The sequence below is a fragment of the Aquila chrysaetos genome, chromosome 10 (genome assembly GCF_900496995.4).
Source record: "Aquila chrysaetos chrysaetos chromosome 10, bAquChr1.4, whole genome shotgun sequence".
In the NCBI taxonomy this organism is placed as follows: Eukaryota; Metazoa; Chordata; class Aves; order Accipitriformes; family Accipitridae; genus Aquila; species Aquila chrysaetos.
The window spans coordinates 38,486,029-38,503,921 of record NC_044013.1 but is presented as its reverse complement, the minus strand read 5'-3'; the positions used below and the strand labels follow the sequence as shown (position 1 = coordinate 38,503,921).

The window sequence follows — 17,893 nt, the reverse complement described above, 5'->3', positions numbered from 1 at the left end:
CCTGACTTTACTCCCAAGAAGGCATTTTGAGCCATTATTTTTTGCGGAACTGACAGTCACTCAATTCTCTAATGCCACAAAATGACCATTGCCCACGATTTCAGTGTTTAGAGAACCAGCCTGGATACAATAAAAAAAGGAAAGAGCCTTTTGAAAATGAGCCTGCTGTCACCTAAGTCCCCTGACACTGGGAATACTACTGACTCGAGATTTATTTTAAGTTCTAGCCTTGGAGACACTTTAACACTTTGGATTTATAGCCATGTGGTTTTTATGAGCAAAAGCAATATGGTTCTAAAAATGTGGTGTGCATGACATAAATAATAATGGCCATCAGAACAAACCACAATCCCAAAGCCTGTGCCGAATTATTATAGCAGGTTTCTGGAGCCAGCCACGGTAACAGGGAGCCCATACAGTTAAAAGGAAGAATTTCCAAAACACAGAATGTTTCCCATTATCCCATTTTTAGAGTATGGATACCTGACATAAGTGCTAGAACGTCTTGGACTTGTTGAAATGCCGCACAGGCATTAACAAGCTGAAATATTAATATATGTTATTATTATTCATGTCTATATTGCATAATTTCCAAATATATGGGACAAGTGGAGAAGAGAGGAAGAGCAGAAAAGCAGCAGCCAATGGCCTGAGGGGTGGCTGGTGGGAAAGACGAACTCCTAACGCAATGTGTGGTTTTTCTGCATTTCAGCATAAAAAGAGAGGCTGTAGGTGGGTTGGAGAGAAGGTGGCAGATCTGGGGCTACATGTATCTACTAGCTTTTCAGAGCTATTACCTGGAGCCCTGTGACAGATGAACCTTAAAGATGACAGCAGTTGGGAGGAGGCAGGTTGGACAAGCAGCTTGTTATTTTGTATGTCATCTTGATGACACATCCAAAGGCTTGTGTATTAATACTGCTGTCTAACAGCTTCACAGAAAATTTTTTAGAAGCGTATGTTCGGCTCTGTGGGCAGGAGGAACTATCATAGTCATAAGCTTTTCTTAGCTGATGTGTGTAAAGCACTCTACTGTGTAAAGTACTGTACACATAATAAGCACGCATTTATTTATTATTAACCAAGAGATTTTGACACCCATCAGAAGAGAGCTGGCACACGTCCTTCTTGCTATCCGGTATGAGACCTCACTGTAGTTTGTGAACACATTATCATCAACAACAATGGATCTTTCCTTTTTGTTCCTACTGATCTCAACAGAAATCGAGCAAGCCACATGCAGTCATGGAAAATAATCTCACCTTTAAAGCCTGATTCTGACCCTATGAAGGCAATGTGAGTATTTCCCTTGGTGTAAATACCTTTGTGTCAAGACTGCTGGGGGGTCTGCATGTTAGACTACAAAGCCAGTGAAATAAACTATTAAGGACTGGTCCCTGGGATTTAAATGCTTTTAATATAAAAGACCCCACGAGCTTGTCACGAAGGATGTAAAAATACAACAGCCGCTCTTTTGCATGTCCGAAAAAAAACCCCAAACCCCAACAACAACGTGTGAGGTCTCCCTACTGAGTTTCTAACAGCCTTTAAGTAACCCAAAGCTGTACTGAATTCAAGGGAAAAAAAAGTGCCATTTAATTTTAAGGTCCATTAAAAAGCAATGCTTTCCACATGTGAAAGGGCCTAGACCAGTGTGGAGAAAGATCATCTCTTTCTGATTTTGGTGGATGATGCAAACTGATGAACAAAGGTAAATTGTAGCTGAGGATTAGAAGCAGCCCTGTCCTGAGAGCGAGGCCTGTGATTATGGAACAGTTTCCCAAGGGAAGTGATGAAAGCCTCATCATTTGATTCAATTAAAAGCGGGCTGGAAAAAGCATCAGAGAATATATTCTGAGAACAACGTTGCACTGGCTGGTAAATCAGACAGCTTGACAGTCCATGTCTTTTGTACTTCTGAGCTCTGTTGTAATATCTTTAACTGAGTTAAAATAAAGAGTACACAAAATATATTTTAAAACATTTTTCTAATGCTAATGGAGCATGAATTCATTCGGTGCTTGTACATGTACCATAGGGGTTATGGATTGATGCTTCGTTGCAGTGACAAAAGCAATTCTCTGGGCTCCCATTATCCACAACAGTTTTCTTAATTAAATGCAGTTTTTCAGAGGTTAAATTTAAAAATACCTCATTTCATGCTTAAAAAAGCCTTCAACAAGTTATCATAAAAATGCATCTCTGTGCAAAATACCAAACATGTGAGTCTCCTGAGAGCGAAGAAGGCACAAAAATCACACATGGTTGCTTGAAATTAGTCTCTGCACAGCTGCTTTATACTCTGTTTTTAATTATTGTAACAGCACCCACTAGCACTGCTGCAATTGAGGGTCTGTCATTATTTCTATTCTAAACATCCCTTTTCACAGGTTTAATTACCCAGCCATAAAATTTAGCTCTGTCGTAGGTAGAAATGGCTGGCAAACTCTTGGCCTGGAGAGTTTTTCAGTAAATATAGTTTGAACAGATTGGGTTGTTTTCAAATTGATGAAGAGTAGAGTAATGGAGTGAAACTTCCAACTACATTTATTGATTTTGGTGAGTTAAAAACACACTTCTGATGTTTCTCAATAACAGCTTTTGATTTTAAAACTGTGTATTTTTCAGCCTGGTTATGCTTCTCACACATTTATGACACCTGTTGCAGTTTGGTTATGGTTCAAGCCAGTAATGGTTCAAGCCAGTAATGGTTCAGGCCAGTAATGGTTCAGGGCAAAAATGGTAGAGCTTCTCATCCCAGTTCATCACTTGTTGGGTTTTAATGTGGTTAATAGAACTTAATCACAAATAACAATACTTTGGGGACAGTACTAATTACCTCAGGCTAGTGGTTGTATTGGGACACCAAACCTCCCTTGAGCAGCCAATGCAAAATCTGAATTCATAAGTGATTCAGGGCTTTGGCATTCTAGAAAGGGACTGAGAGGGATGTCCTAAAAACCACTGCTTCGAGGGTAACTTCTCAGAGAGCAGCACAGGCTGTGGCTCCGAGGAAAACAAAATACTTCCCCCTTGCTGGCCAGAATGGAAGCGTTGTGATAGCAGAGGATGGATATGGGGATGGACCATGAAATGTCCTGATACAACCAGTTACATCGGATGCTGGAGAAGTGAAGCCCTTCACTTACTCATCTTAGCCGTCCCCAGGGAAATGCTACTAGTTTGTGATAAACATCATATTCTGAATCGGATGCTCTTATTTAATTTCTCACCTCTGTGAATTCATCTATGTTTACTTTTTTTTCCAATGTCTCTACGATTTCCAGCTTCCTGTCACAGATTGCTAGTAAAAAATGAAGGGATACTGGTTTAGAAAGCAAACAGTTGTGGTTTAGCATATTGTACACATTTTTTTGCACGCTGTATGTTACATTAACTTTCTTCTCATGCTGGATTACATTTATTTGAGGTTATCCTACACAGTAGCTGAAGCATCTGACTGTATAGAGGCTACCTAAATCTGATTCTTACATATTTCTCTTGCTGAGAATCTGCACTTACCTATTCAGAACTGTGTGGTCATATTTATTCTTGACATACGTTGGTGCAAATTGCAATGACTTTAACGGTACTTACAACTAATTATGTGAGGGAAGAAATTATTTTTTATTTAACAGGCAGATAAAACTGCCTTAAAATTCTGGGGACATGGATTCTGCTTTGCAAGAGTGGAATCTGAAAATCATAGTAATTTTCCCAAGAAGATCTGTGGGAATATTTTACTGATGACAATATTCAAAACTATCTTTTGGTCGGCTTCTGGGCTGCTATAATGGAACTGAGAAGATATGTCAAATGTCTACATAGATTTCTGAATGAGGTCTTTGAGCACAGACATACTATTTCTGTTGGGATTATTTTTCTGTTCTTTCTTCTACAATATATCAGGAGTAATGAGAAAATTCACCATAGAATGCATTTCTCTCTTGTTGGTTAAGACATTCCTAAACTGTACATTATCTTTATTAAACTATAAAGCAAAGCTTAATGTTCCGTTAGTGTATATTGGATGCTATTAAATGAAATAAATTAAGAAATGGAGCCACACTATTAGTGAAATATGACATAAAGCACCTCCAGCATCTGGAGAGCAAGGATCTGGACAGAAACATTCTTCTCAATCTTACGTCCCAGTATCTGTTCACACTCGAGAACCACAGCCACCACAGCAGGAGCACAAGGGCTGCGTTTGGCATTCTCACAGCATACTACCAATATAGGATGATTACTCAGAGGAACAATTCTGTAATACAGAAAGGGCTGAGCAAGGGCAAGCTCTAGACAGAGGTGACTCCAGCAGCAAGCAGAAATGCACTCTCGAGGTTCCCTGCTTATCATCCCATCCTCCAGCAAAGGCAGATTCGTTATTATTGATGATTATTACAGGCTCTTGATGTAAAGGGCTGGCAGCAGGCTGTATGTTGCCACTTCAATGTTCCTGGCTCTATCTAGTCAATTATCATTATTCGAGGAGGTCAAGTGTAAGCTATATAAAGTGGACAGGAATTATGTAAATCTTTCTGTGCTGAGCGCTCTGGTACAGAGGGAGGCTCTTGTGCTATGTGTCACTGGCATGCCAGGGACTGGCAAAGGGAACAGCTAGACAAGATGGGCTATTTGTTGGAGTGCAGGGTAAGCTTCAGCATTTCCCCTGAAACTATAAGAAATAACAACACTGTCAGACTTTAATTTTGTTGATCCTACCTTTCCTCCACACCTCCCAGTATGCCAAGCTGCCCATGGGGTTTCCAAGACCTCCCATGAGATGAACACCATCTGATAGGGCAGGTGAAGGAGAAGGTTGTTGTTACACTGATTCTTAAAACCAGTGATAAGCACATGGCAATGTCTGGCTAGTGCAGGATGTAAGTGGAAAGTGCCTGCATCTGATCTTTTTATCTCTCTGAAAGATTTTTTAAACTGCTTTCCATTCTTTTCAAGATCATATTAATGAACCACATGGTGGTTCAGTCTCTTTCCAATCTGTCTGAAGATTTGTGGTGCATATCCTAGCTGGTGTAACTACCCTTAGAGAGTCTTTCTCTATTATCAAATCCATTTGCTGTTTGCTCACAGTTTGCATCAGAATTCAGACCACAGAAATAAAACTAAAGGAGACACATCGAAAACTTACCTTTTTTCACATCTATGGGAGCAGAAGCAATGACATCTGGAAAAGACCTCAGGGCACTCTGAACCTACAAATCAAGGTAATAATAGTCAAAGGCCTGTTTCATGCAGACAACAGTAGGCAATTACTAAAATAAATCACCCAGAATAATCAGTTGTACGGGCCAGCCATGCTTCTTACCACACATAGGTGGGCCCTGTTAAATGTAGACCTTGTCTATGTTGTGCTGTGTGTAACCACAGGCCAATTTCCTAGGCGCCTTGTGTGACTTGTAAGAAAGATGCTTGTGCCAAGAGATTTATGACAATTACTGCAAATCTCATCTTTTATGAGCTGCAGTATCAATTTGTATGAGTCCCAGGGGTAGAAAGAAGATTTAATGGAGGCCACAAGAGAGCCAGGGTGGCTGCCCCAGACCTTTTTAAGGGGATTCTGAGGGATAATCAGCTGCAGAGAAGGACATCCAGTGATGAGGTACATATCCAACAACCTCAGGAGTATCTGAGTACCTTACAGGGCATTTAGCTTCCCAGGACCTCTGTGAAGAATGCATTGCAATCCTTCTACGTGCTCGTGGGGAATCAGGGCTTGGTGAGGCTAAGTGGTAGACAGCAACCTGCACCCTGACCCTAAGGGATGTCAGAGCCATTACCCATCCTTCTGCTCCACGCTGCCATGCCAGGGCAGATGACACTACCATAATCTTCCTTTTCCTCCTATCCGGAACAAGCATAGCAGTGTGTTAACAAGGATCTTGCCTAGTTACCAGTGCAACCGGTATTCTGCCACTGACATCCACTGTCCACTCTTTGAACTGAATTGCCAGCACCTCCTTTCTCATCTCTTTCACCTGAGACTTCATATTGTCCACCTGCTCCCTGTCCTTACGTTTGTTCTTTGCCTCCACCTTCATCCTGGCCAGCCTGCAGGACATGGGAATATGGTTTAGAAAGATACCATCATAAACATATTTAAGATATATAACAGATTAAGCCTACCCTGAAGAACAAAAGGAAAGGAAATAACTTCTTACTGAAATTCTTGTCCTTCTAGTACAAGCAGATTTTTTTCCAAAGAAATACTTGATATTTGAGGCACAAAATTATTAGTGTGACTACTGGACTAGATATTAGTAATCTGCTTTTCAGAAGGCAGCTCCAAGGAGGTGAGAGTATTTATATTCCGACATGTATCATCTCCTGAAATCTAGTGTAACTATGAATCTGAAGAAATAACCTCTGAGTGTCAGATACGTGCATGTGGACAGAGCCTCTTGTAGAGTACGCGGTAGACATTTAAGGGAAAATCATCTGTACATCTCTCCTAGTTTGTGTAGTTTCAACAGTGATAAATTTTACCTTCACATTTATAGTAGTATTAATCATTTATTGTGTAGATGTCCTTCAATTTCCTTTCAATTTTAGCAGGAAGAGAGTTGCCTAATTTTGCTACACTTGATTTACCAACAAAATTGCATCACTATGCATTTGTCTCAAAGCCTAAGTACCATTTCACATAAGCACTTCACTGGCAAAAGAACAATGTTCAATGAAATTTCTTAAGCAGTCTCACACAATAAAGTCCTTACTGCCTCAGGACAGGGATAATACACCAACCTCTCCGTCATTTTGAACACATGGCGTTTGCAAGCTTGGACTAGAAGCACCTCCCTTTCTTCTTCCTTCCGTTTTCTTTGCTTCTCTAATCACCCAGCCATGTTTTTCCCAATCCTTCATTTTGCACAACAAAAGAACTGAATCAAATTGATCCTGTAGAACTCATCTGCTTTGGTTTTGACTTTGTTCATTTATGAAACGGAAGAAAAAAAAAGCCCTTAGGAAGTTCAAAACACTTAGAGCCAAAGGACCAGTTCATATGGGGAGCACAGTTCCTGCTCACGGGGGCTGCTGGAATTGTCTGCATTGAGACAGCTGCCCTGCTCACCTCTGCGGCTCTCCCTTACACCCTCTTTTGTATTGCTCCTCTTTTGTACCTGAGAACACACTAGTCCAGAAACTATATTTTAACTAACGATTTCTGCTCACTTCTTCCCCCTGTTTCACACATTGTGAAGATGGGCTCATTCTGTCCCTGCTCTCTTCTGTTGCTATGGGGTCATCCTAGACATTATAAAACAATGATACTTTCTTTAATGAATAGAAAGGCCTGTTGAACACGTTACACCAATACATTTTGATCACAGTCAATTTTATCACTACGTACTTGTTCTTCATGGCCACTTACCACAGAAGTTTTTTAATGAATAACTGGGTTCCTTAATCAGTCATGCGCCTTGCACAAGTGCTTGCTGAGGCAGTTCAGCCACCGGCACTTTGATAGCAGGGGAAGGGTAAAACAATTTCCTATCTTCTGACTCCTTCACAGACACAGTAAAGAGCAGGTATGTAGCAGGTACCAAGCTAAACGGACTAACAGATTTTTCTCCAATGTATGCTACAGACGGAAAGAGAAAACCAGACCATTTCTAGCTGCAGGTCCTCCTCAAGAGCGCTCTGCAAGCTGAAAGCAGAGCTAAGGCCGTACTAGGAGTTGCCTCTGGTGATTAATTTGGGCAGTGCCCAGCACAAGTTACAGTGCGCGCTGCACCTGCGCTGTGCTGCAGTTTTGCATTTATTTCCAGGATCCTAAAACACCAGGCAGCTGCATCCTCTGCCTGGTGTCCCTGGAGCAGGACAAAATGCTTCCTCCCTAGACAATAACGGCAAAACAGGCTATAGCAGCGCTGGGCACCCGTTTCAAAGTGAGATCATTTCAGTATTAGACATTTCCAGAAAAGATGAGATGGCAGTGAGGGTGACTTGTCCCTGTGGAATGAAACATGTTTCTTCAGGAAGACAGCCGCCTAACTCCCACACAAGGATGGGTGACTCAGACGGAAGGACTACCATTCCTGGACAAATAAAGTCTCTGTTTCAGGTATCAATCCATTTGGATGAGGAATTTCTCCCATCTGTTCTCCTGCATGCCTCGACTCCCAGTCAGGTGGCAGTTAAGGAGAGACCGGAGGAAGCCTGAGAGAGCTCTCTAAGGACTGGTAAGCTTTAGGTAAGAACCTGTGGTGAAATCCTGCCTTTCCTGAAGGTAATGTCAAGGCTCCTGGGAGACTCATTGGGGCCAGAATTCCACTCCTCATCTTTCTGGTGCTTATATGAGAGATTTGGAGCACAGACTGGCATCTCTCTTGTAACATTTTTTTCCTGTTTAGAAAGCCAGTGACTGACATTAGGAGCCTCAGTGCTACATGGTGTCGGCAAAATCCTCCGTGCTGCTGTGGTTTAAGAATCCTATGCAAATCCCACAATACAGCCATCACAAATATGTAAATCCTGAGCTGCTCTGAATGCAAATCCCATGATACTACTACCAGCGGATATGCAAAACCTGCTACAGCTATGGCTACATAAACCTCCGTGGCAGAGCTGTCTACAGAGAGATTGATTTCTACAAGTCTTGATAGTCACTTCCTTTGCATCAGGTCTCATAGCTACAAATTGAGAACCTGTCTCCAAATGTAAACATGGACTTAACAACCAAGGCCAAGATAACAAGTCACTGGTAGCCAACACTTTGCATTCTACAGGCAAATCTGACCTCTCCAGAAATAAGCTCTGATTCACAATGAAAGCTAAGAGTATTTTAGCAGGAAAAAACACCCCAAACCCAAAACCAAATGAAAAACCCAACCCAAAACTCCAGGAAATTTTATGTATTTTAATTCAATTTCTTTTGCAAAATAAAAATTATATATGGTTCTGAACTTCCTGCATCCAGGTGTCCTTCTGTGAAGCAATATGAATGGTGAAACAGTCCCCAAAACAAAGGTGTGGCAAGGCTGGCATTCTAAACATTCCCCCAGAACAGTCTGTGCTTGAGTGAAAGCTCACTGAAAAAGAAGATATTTCCCCAGATCATTTGTTTCAGTGGACTGGTGTTTAAAAAATAAAAAATAATATTGAAAATCTTTTACCAGCTCTGGTCGTACTACTGTATGTGTGCTTATGAAGAAAAACCAAAAAGCTGAGCTCTCACACACTGACCACGATCAGTCAGTTATAATTTCTTTTATCTGTGGGGAAAAAGGAGGTTAAGTGACTGTATGAAATTCACTTATCACACTGCTTTAGTTGTATTCACACAAAGCATGTTCCTTTGAACTGTAACAGTATGTGGAGTAGAAATGTAGAGAGAGAAACTCAGAGCAGTAGAGAGAGATTTAACACATTCTTTTATTCATTATAGTACCGGGAACTTCAATTATCTTCATTTAGAGTTTATGCATAAGACATATCAACATTTTACTTCCCTAATTCCTGACACTGAAACCCTGAAACCAATTTTCAAGCTGTATGTACTATTTATGCAAATAGAAGAGACAGCCATTCAAATAGAAGTCATTATTCTACAAACACAGATATAGTATAAAGTGATCTAGTAGTGAATGAGTAATTTTGACATCATTCACAATCACCTATGGGCCATCTATAGACACAAATGTTCACTTCTATATTTTTCTGAATAGAGCAATGAAAATGAAAACATTATTGTTCACCTAATGCATCCACATTCTAGCCTTAGCATATTGTAAGATGTCATGGAACCCCCTTCCAATATTCAATAAATATTACACTAAAGCAGGCAGCCTGAAACACACCCCAGAAATAAGCAACATAATAAAATACAAAATAGTTTCTACTTTAAAGGGAAAAAAGAATCTGGATGGAAAGCCTAAGTAAAAATTCTAGGAGAAGTTGTTTCTACAATGTGCCAGGATGATATTGTTGTTGGTTTGGTCATGAGAAACCATCCTGAAGGGGGGAAAAAAGGTTTATTTTTATTAAGTTTGGAAAAATATAGAATAAATTATCTGAAGAGTCCATAGACCTTTGATACTAACAGCCGTCCTAAAGAACTGCTGTCACTAACCTAGACCGGTTTGAATGCAGTTTGCATTTCACATATGTAATTAAGATAGAGTCTAAAGAGGAATTATATACTTGTGAAGGGCAGAATATGCCTTAAACAGGAATAACTAGTGTTTCATTTTGTGTGACATGGTCTGGCATTTGTCTTGCTTCTCAAGTTTTTATGAGAGACAGCTACCATCTCTGGCACTGTACTCCACAAGGTTCATTTTGTTTGACACTTTGCCAGCCAGGCTACAGTCACACCATTCCTTTCGTAAAACAGAGACCAAGACACCAGCTCTGGTCTTGTGACCAGCCACACTTTCAGCTCTCTCACCTCTCTGATGTTGTACCTGGCATCTCAGTTTTTAGCTCCTCTGTGACCATCTTCATTCCTCTCAGGTATGGGCTTGGTTTTGTAGAAATACTATACTGAGGATTATGTCTCATCAGATATTCTCCAAGAAAACAAATGGGATTAAATTTGGTTGGTTCTTTGTCTGGTGCAAGCACATTCTTTCTTTCCACTTCCATTAACAGTTTTTCCATTCCTGGGATTAATGTAGGTAGGAGTTTGTCAAGCAAATAGATGCGTGTATCTAGTGACTCTTTCTCTTCACTGAACCACTCTTTGGACAGCCAGTCACAGGGTTCCCTCTTCTTTACCTTTTCTTCTTTTGCCTTTTGTGCACGAATCATCTTCACCTTTGTATCCTGCAGACTCAGACACCTCTGCTGTACTTTTTCATAAAAACACTCTTTCCACAGAGTATAATTACTAAGACATGGCAGCTCATCATTCCCCTGGTTTCTCCTCATTTCTGTGGCAGTCAAATTCTTACCTCCAAGTTTGGGATGTTTTAGACCTGCAGTTTGGGCTGCTGCTTCTGGCTGAGCAGCCATACTTCAATCACTGTGACACAGAACAAAAGCAGCATGTTATATAATGCCAAAAGATGCAGCAGTGTCCTAGCAGATGACACAGGAAGAAAGTCTATTGTTAGGAATTAACTAATATTCTTTTTCTATGTTCCTTTTTATTCTGTTACTGCTGCTTTGTACTCTTAAAAAAATACAGCCCCTTTACTTCAAAGATCAATAAATGATTTATAAAGATTAATTATGTATCACAACAGCCCGTGGAGACAGAGCAACTAAATAAGTGTGTTCCTTTCTTACAGGAGAAGAAACTGAGACACAGAAGAGAAGTGATTAATTCCAGGTCACTTAGACACTCAGAAACCAAGCGGTGAACAGTGCTCGGAAGTCTTGTCCCCCAGTTCTAACCAGTGGATTCCTCTTACCCCTAGTATCTTTATTTCTGTTTAGGCTTCATTCCATGCCTCCAGGAAATCCAGTGGATATGAGACAAAGGAAGCAAGTAATGGAAAATACCAGATGCCTAGGAGCAAGATTCCTCTACATGCCGCCTTCTGCTTCATCTTTTCTGTAGCTGTGAAAAACAGTGAGGAGGCTTGTCCCATAGACTACTATATTTCAACTTTAGCAATTATTTTTTCCTCTGGACATTTTGTTAAGGTAACGGGGACACAGGTGTATGGGTCAGCAGAGCTCCTACAGAAAGGGAAGCTCTATACCATGAACTCTGTAATTAAGCTGTTCACAAGCACTTAATCTTGTAGATTATTCTGTAAAAGACAGACCTACAGAGAGTTGCAGATAACTCTCTTTACAATTTCCCAAACTCTCTTGTTTTCTTCTCAAAATGTTCATTCTGTGAAATGTCAGGAAGAAACTGAGTTGCTTACAAGGCACAATTTGAAAACTATTGCTGTATGTCTCCACACATAACTGTCTGCATTTGTAATGGGATTTACACATACAGGACAGAGCAGAATGTTGTCTAACTACTTGATTCAAAGCATGAAAAATCACCAGCATGCTGCAAAAAACCCAGCTCAGTGTTAAACAACAGCAAGGGAAAGATGATATTAATAGAGCGAGCCTAACGTTTTTCCAAATTAAAGATGAAACTCCACTCTGAACTTGCTGCCACACTATCCTTTCTTTTCAAGCTCTCATTTAAAAGTGCTTTTTGCTAAGGCCTTTCAGTATCCATAGCAATACCATTGCTTTTGATATGTTTTGCTCTTCATTTTTAAGCATTTGTAGCTGTTCTGAAGAGAGTTCAGCCTTCCAGGAAATGCATAAATGTGATCTACAGCCCTCCTGGCACACAAATGTAATTACTAATATGTTGACCTTCTGGTTCATAACCATTGTTTGAGTCCAAATACTGCTTGGATAGGTAGGATGCTTCACAGCACTAAATTTCTATGTTTTCTCAATGGGCTTGTTGGCATCGTCTTATGATTTGTTTTCAAAGATGATTACCTGCTGGGGAGTGAGACGAATTTATGGATCAAGCTGCCTGCCTGACCCACGCAGAAGGTTTTCAGATGGTAGCTGGTTTTGCCACCGAAGGACATGAGCTGTAAAGGAGTCCAGATTAATAACAGGAGAAAGGGAAACCTGTCAACCCTGTCAAATTGTTCCTTGCTTAGGTGAGTTTCTTTCAATAAGCTGTAAAACCAGACTCTTTCTGGTTCAAAGCAGGGTGTTAACCAAATGTTCTGGTCACATTCCAAATCAGCTGGTTTTGTCGTGCCAAAATAAACTGCTCTTGCAGTCTCAAATACTTATATTATTTTTTAACATCCTTTATGAAACCGCTCTGCAGTTTCTGTGCAATGTTAAAGTGACAACTGCACTCTGCTTTATGAGGTGGCTGATTCTGAATAATGATGAATATATTTTCTACACTGCTCTCAACCATTTGTTAGGATGATTTTGAGGATTAGTAAATGTTTATAAAGTACCTCTATGTCTCTGAATAAAACAAAGCAAAACAAAACAAAAACTAAGTGCAACTGTTCTATCTCAATTCCATGGCATTCGCGTAACTCCACGAAGAGAAGCAGAGCATAGAGAACTATGCCCACTGCTTTAATGCAGGACAGATAAAGAAGAAGAAGAGGGTATGGAAGAACATACAAACAGCAAATAACTGTTAAAATAAAAAGCAAAGGAATGCTAGAATCAGACCCTGAAACTGGGAATTTGTGGAGAATTAGAGGGACACACCTCCAGTTTGTATAAGACATCAGTGGCTCATAAACTTCAGTGCTGATTTACATTAGTTGAGAATTTGGCCCATAATATATAGAGCTCTTGTGGCCTATGACATTCCCAAGTGGAGGCTTAATTGTCCAAATAATGGTAAGCATGGTGCACAGAGACAAGCTTTAGAAACACCCAGGAAATTTGAAATGTGATATAAAGTTTCCTGTAAGCCTTTGTCCAAGCTGAAGGCAAGATAAGCTTTTCATTATTTAGTAGGATGCCACTTTCCTGGCTCCTTTTCTGCGAGAGAAATATTCTTGCTGGAATCCCTGCAGGTACAAAAAGATTACTCCTCTGTTTTCTGTACAAAACCCAAATCTGCTCATAAATAAGATTTTTATGGTTTCATTGTTACTCTGTTAGGGGATTTGATGGGTGGGATAGGGTCAGGAAAGACTAAAGTTTGTCTAAGTAAATATTTTGGAGATGTTTGAGTTACAAAAGTCTTTTCAAAAACAGAGTCCAACCTCTTTGACACTCTATCGCTCAGAAATAGGTTTGCCTTTCCCTAATGTGCTTCATAGAGCATGTTTGTCTCACCAATCACAAAAAGCCCAACACCCTTTTCATACATGATCTTCTTTTCAATACAATTAAAATTTAAAAAGTCTTTCTCTTTTGCTTTCTGAAGCTTTGAAGAACTGTTTTTCTTACCTTTGGAGCAGGTATCAAAATAGATGTCATTTGTCCTGCTTTCAAAGTGGCTTTGCAAATGAATAGGAGTTTAATATATGCCCATCTGTTCTCAACCATTAAAAATCTTAAAGTGAGTTAGGGATTTCTCAGACCTGCTGTGGAGCCGGGCTGTGAGTTTTACTCCTCTGTGTATTTGCAGTTGCTAAGCAATAATCCCAAAGGTTGCTATGTCTCTTCCACGACTCGGAATTGCTGTAGGTTGTCTTTTGGCTTTGGCAGCCCAACAGACTCTTCTGTACTGAACTTAGATCATTGCATCACATGACTGAAAATAAAATAAAATAAAAAAGACTATGAATAGCAACAGACAACATTAAGGGCACAATTAGTCACAGAGAGAATCCACAGGTGCCCAGCGACAGGAGGTTTACCTTCAGATTCAAGGTTCACGAACTCCAGAACTGTCGCAAGTCCATTACCAGCTGAACTGAGGACTGTATTAACCAGATGTGAGAATCTGAGAGATAAAAAGAAATTAAACACAAACTCAATTTAAACATTTGCAGGCTCTCGTTTTTCTAAAGAACTGTGTCGCTTTGAAGCAGCCTTGCAGGAAAGGCATGTACAGCACTAATAAAGGGGGAGTTTATAGTGCCGTTTTCTTAGACTGCCTTTAAACCTGAATCTAAAGGAATTTGATGAATCACCTTTAATAACTTCTCCTATATTCTTGAAGAGTAATATGCAACACAGGGAAAGGAGAAGGGAAATGCCAAAAACACCTATGACAGCCATTCTGCACTCATTTATACTAATGTAAATCAGGTGCCTGTTCAGTGATTTCCTTGGTGTTATGCAGGACTTCCAGCTGAGAAATTTATGGCAATTTCTGCCAGGAAACAAGGTTTATCTAATGCTGTTTCTCCTTTGTATTTTGCACTGGAAGCAGCATGATCTTTGGACTGCCTACCTGCAGGAAAACCGAACTGTGACTTTATCTATGGTATATGTCATTGGAACAGCTGCACGGTACCCTACCCTCTAGCAAAGTATTACTCTCCATTTTATGGGACAGCTGACCTTGTTACAAAACTTGAAATGATGAGGTTTAATATAAATAACAGAATTTTTCCAAAATCTGATACAGTTACCGTCAGTCACATTTGTTCTCTAGGAACTCTGGAGTTTTAATTGCAGAATCAAAAATTTCATTCTCTGTCCACTTGTTATTTATTACAGCAACCACAACACCAAAGTAAATAATTATTAATTTGTAAAACTCTGGAACTGGAAATAGCTCTAAGTGACATGCACCCAGAGCCACAACATACACCCAGTATAACATTTATGCTGCCCTTAAAAAAAAAGGTTTAGTTTTGTTCCTAAGACCTGCCATATAAGTTACAAAGTGTGCATGTTGTGTACGGGTTTTTTACAAGGAGGAAATTTGCTCAGAAATTACAATAACAATTGTACTTTAGTGAACAGTCAAAAGCCCCAATTTTTATTTTATTTTCATACTGTCTTCTGGAACGTAGGACACTATAGAAACTCCTGGTGTTTGTACCCGACAATGTTTATTTTCTTCTATGTACTCCTGTACATATTCCAGAAAAATTTGTATGGTTGTAACTTCTATAGATACCTTTGGCCATCTGTGCTAAGTGTCTCTCTGAAAAAATGTTTCTTCTGGACACTCTCAATACTACTGGAACACCAAGCTTACCAGTGTAGTAATATGCTGTAGACACTACAATATTGACTTGATTTTAGAATTCAGTATTTGCTTGCAGAGAGAAATACAGCACAAAAAACCCACAAAACACATATAAGTCAACTCTCATGTGAAAAATACGCTGTAATAAAATAACATTTCTTCACTATTCGTTTGAAAAAACATGTATCAGAAGGAACTATGCTCATTGCAGTGTATTTCCAAGATGTGTTGAAGTATAGTATCAATTATGTCAATAAAATGAAGCAGAAAATTAGTGCACAGGAATAATTTAAAATGAAGCTTTAAACTGGATTGTGCACTTTTTTCCTCAAAGCAGTTTGCACGCGATTAACTCCTGTTATCTCTTCTCCCAGGTGGGCTTGATTTTTCCCCTTTGCAATTCAGGATTCTGTTGCTATTATGATTAACTTATAAAACTTTACCTTTTTCAGTATGAAACATAAATTAGAAAAATACTCTCCCTTTTCTTAAAGTGAATTTTTAACCCCCAAACAAAAGCATACAAATAGAACTTGGAAGGAAGGATCAAAATGGCTCTATTTTTATTTTTCTGGAAGTGGAATCCCGTGGGTTAAGCAAACCTTTAATCGGACCCTATTTAACTTGGCCGTTATCCCTTAATGTTTTTGCTAAGCAAAGTGTATCCTTTTATTATGCCATCAAATACTTGCACTGTTGACAAAATAATGGGCTGAATATGTCATCACAGATGTTTTGCTGGAATTGCCTCTTCTATCTTTTTTTGGTTTTCTGTGTAAGATACATTTTGGGAGCACTCTGTTGCCTTTTGCAGCTGATGCCAAGACTATGCAATAAGAGCCCTGACATGTAGTAATAATAAGTTGTGTTAGCCAGAGAAATGTTTGCAGTGTATTAAAGAGTCAGTTTTGGAAATGCGTACAAAACCGGCTCGTGTATAGCTTCACATCCTTTAAATGATATATTGGGCTAAAGCTGCAGGTGCTGACTGCAGTCCTTTCAGCACAGGAGAATAAGGCCACAGGCTTCCAGTCTCTTTTTTGTACCAACCATGATGCTGTGACCACAGGCTGCCCTCTAATTGCTCTTTTCAATCAGAATACATCTGCCTTATAGCTTCCTCCTCCACATTTAAATTCTGCTGCTAAAAAACATTGCACATGCAAATTATACCTTTGTAATGGCTCAGAGAACCATTGCAATCTGTGATTATTGTAGTCAATAACTGATATGTTGGACCTTTAGCTAACTGTAGGTAGCAACTCCATTATTTACTTGTGGGGTAAATGTTTTCAAAAAGTGTTTGCTGTTCAAATACCCGGAAGAGCTACAGGATATATGAAAATTACACAAAAATCTATTTTGGAAGCTGGTTTAAATAATAATTTCTTGATAGTAATTCCTGCACGACTGTTGCTCAAAATCCAGAATGAAACACCAGTTCCAGATGAGGGAACTGCTAGAATACTCTGGGAACTTGTAGTCTTCCACCTAGCCTCTGTATCAAAGCAGGTGTATCTGAACAGAAGCTACATGCCTCGAAGCAGCCCTATAGTTGCAGGAATCCATTTGTGTGAAACAAACCAACCTAGATATTATACTTTAGAAAAAGGTGAATAGCGTTAAGATTCCCGTCATATGCCAGAGAAGAAAAAACTTTCCCATCCTCAAATGTGACTCCTGCCTCCACTGAAAATCATGACAAAAAGTTTACAGCAGCATGGCCTTGTATCTGGCTACCACTTCAACACAGTGGTTGGTAATCACAAAGAATCTCTCTTTCTGCTAAGCTTCACGATGCTTTGTATAACCAATATGTAGCCAAGCACTTCAGTTCATGCTTCTTATGCTCCCAAAACCTTCTCCGAGGGACTACAAAGTGATGCAGGATCATTTTTACATGAAAGAAAGAAATGCTTTGCCAGGAGACAAAGCACTTCTTCAGTTTCACAGAAAATAAGACAGAAAAATGTAGTTAGGAGGACAAATACCATATTTGAGTAAAATATAACAAAAAGCATCTACAATGAATATAGCAGCAAACCTAAATAATCTTTAAAATTATTGAAAACAAAAAGGTTCCCATGTGCTTCATTATATTGCTGATCCATGACGGTTTTAGTTAACGTTTTACTGCTGTTCTTTCCTGAACTGGGTACGAACTAAATAAAAAGATGACTAATATGGTCTGAGAAATATACTTTATGCAGTTTAGTTATATAGCTGGAACAAGTAGCAAATATTGACAGGAAAGAAGTTCTGCTGAAATTTCAGCTAGAGCTTTTTTCAGTAGCCACACCTAACAGCCTTACTGGTCTA

The 17,893-nt window shown here is 39.5% G+C and overlaps 1 protein-coding gene across 1 annotated transcript in view; it reads right to left on the bottom strand.

The window, feature by feature from the left end:
• EFCAB5 (EF-hand calcium binding domain 5) overlaps positions 1 to 17,893 on the bottom strand; it is a 37,328-nt gene that overhangs the window by 17,513 nt on the left and 1,922 nt on the right. The window contains exons 3-8 of the mRNA XM_030027608.2: positions 14,289 to 14,374; positions 14,010 to 14,182; positions 10,415 to 10,990; positions 5,919 to 6,075; positions 5,156 to 5,219; positions 3,234 to 3,304 (exon numbers count right to left, since the gene is read on the bottom strand). Coding sequence (XP_029883468.2) covers positions 3,234 to 3,304; positions 5,156 to 5,219; positions 5,919 to 6,075; positions 10,415 to 10,980 — 858 coding nt within the window. The 5' untranslated portion in view covers positions 10,981 to 10,990; positions 14,010 to 14,182; positions 14,289 to 14,374. The remainder of the gene's footprint in view (positions 1 to 3,233; positions 3,305 to 5,155; positions 5,220 to 5,918; positions 6,076 to 10,414; positions 10,991 to 14,009; positions 14,183 to 14,288; positions 14,375 to 17,893) is intronic.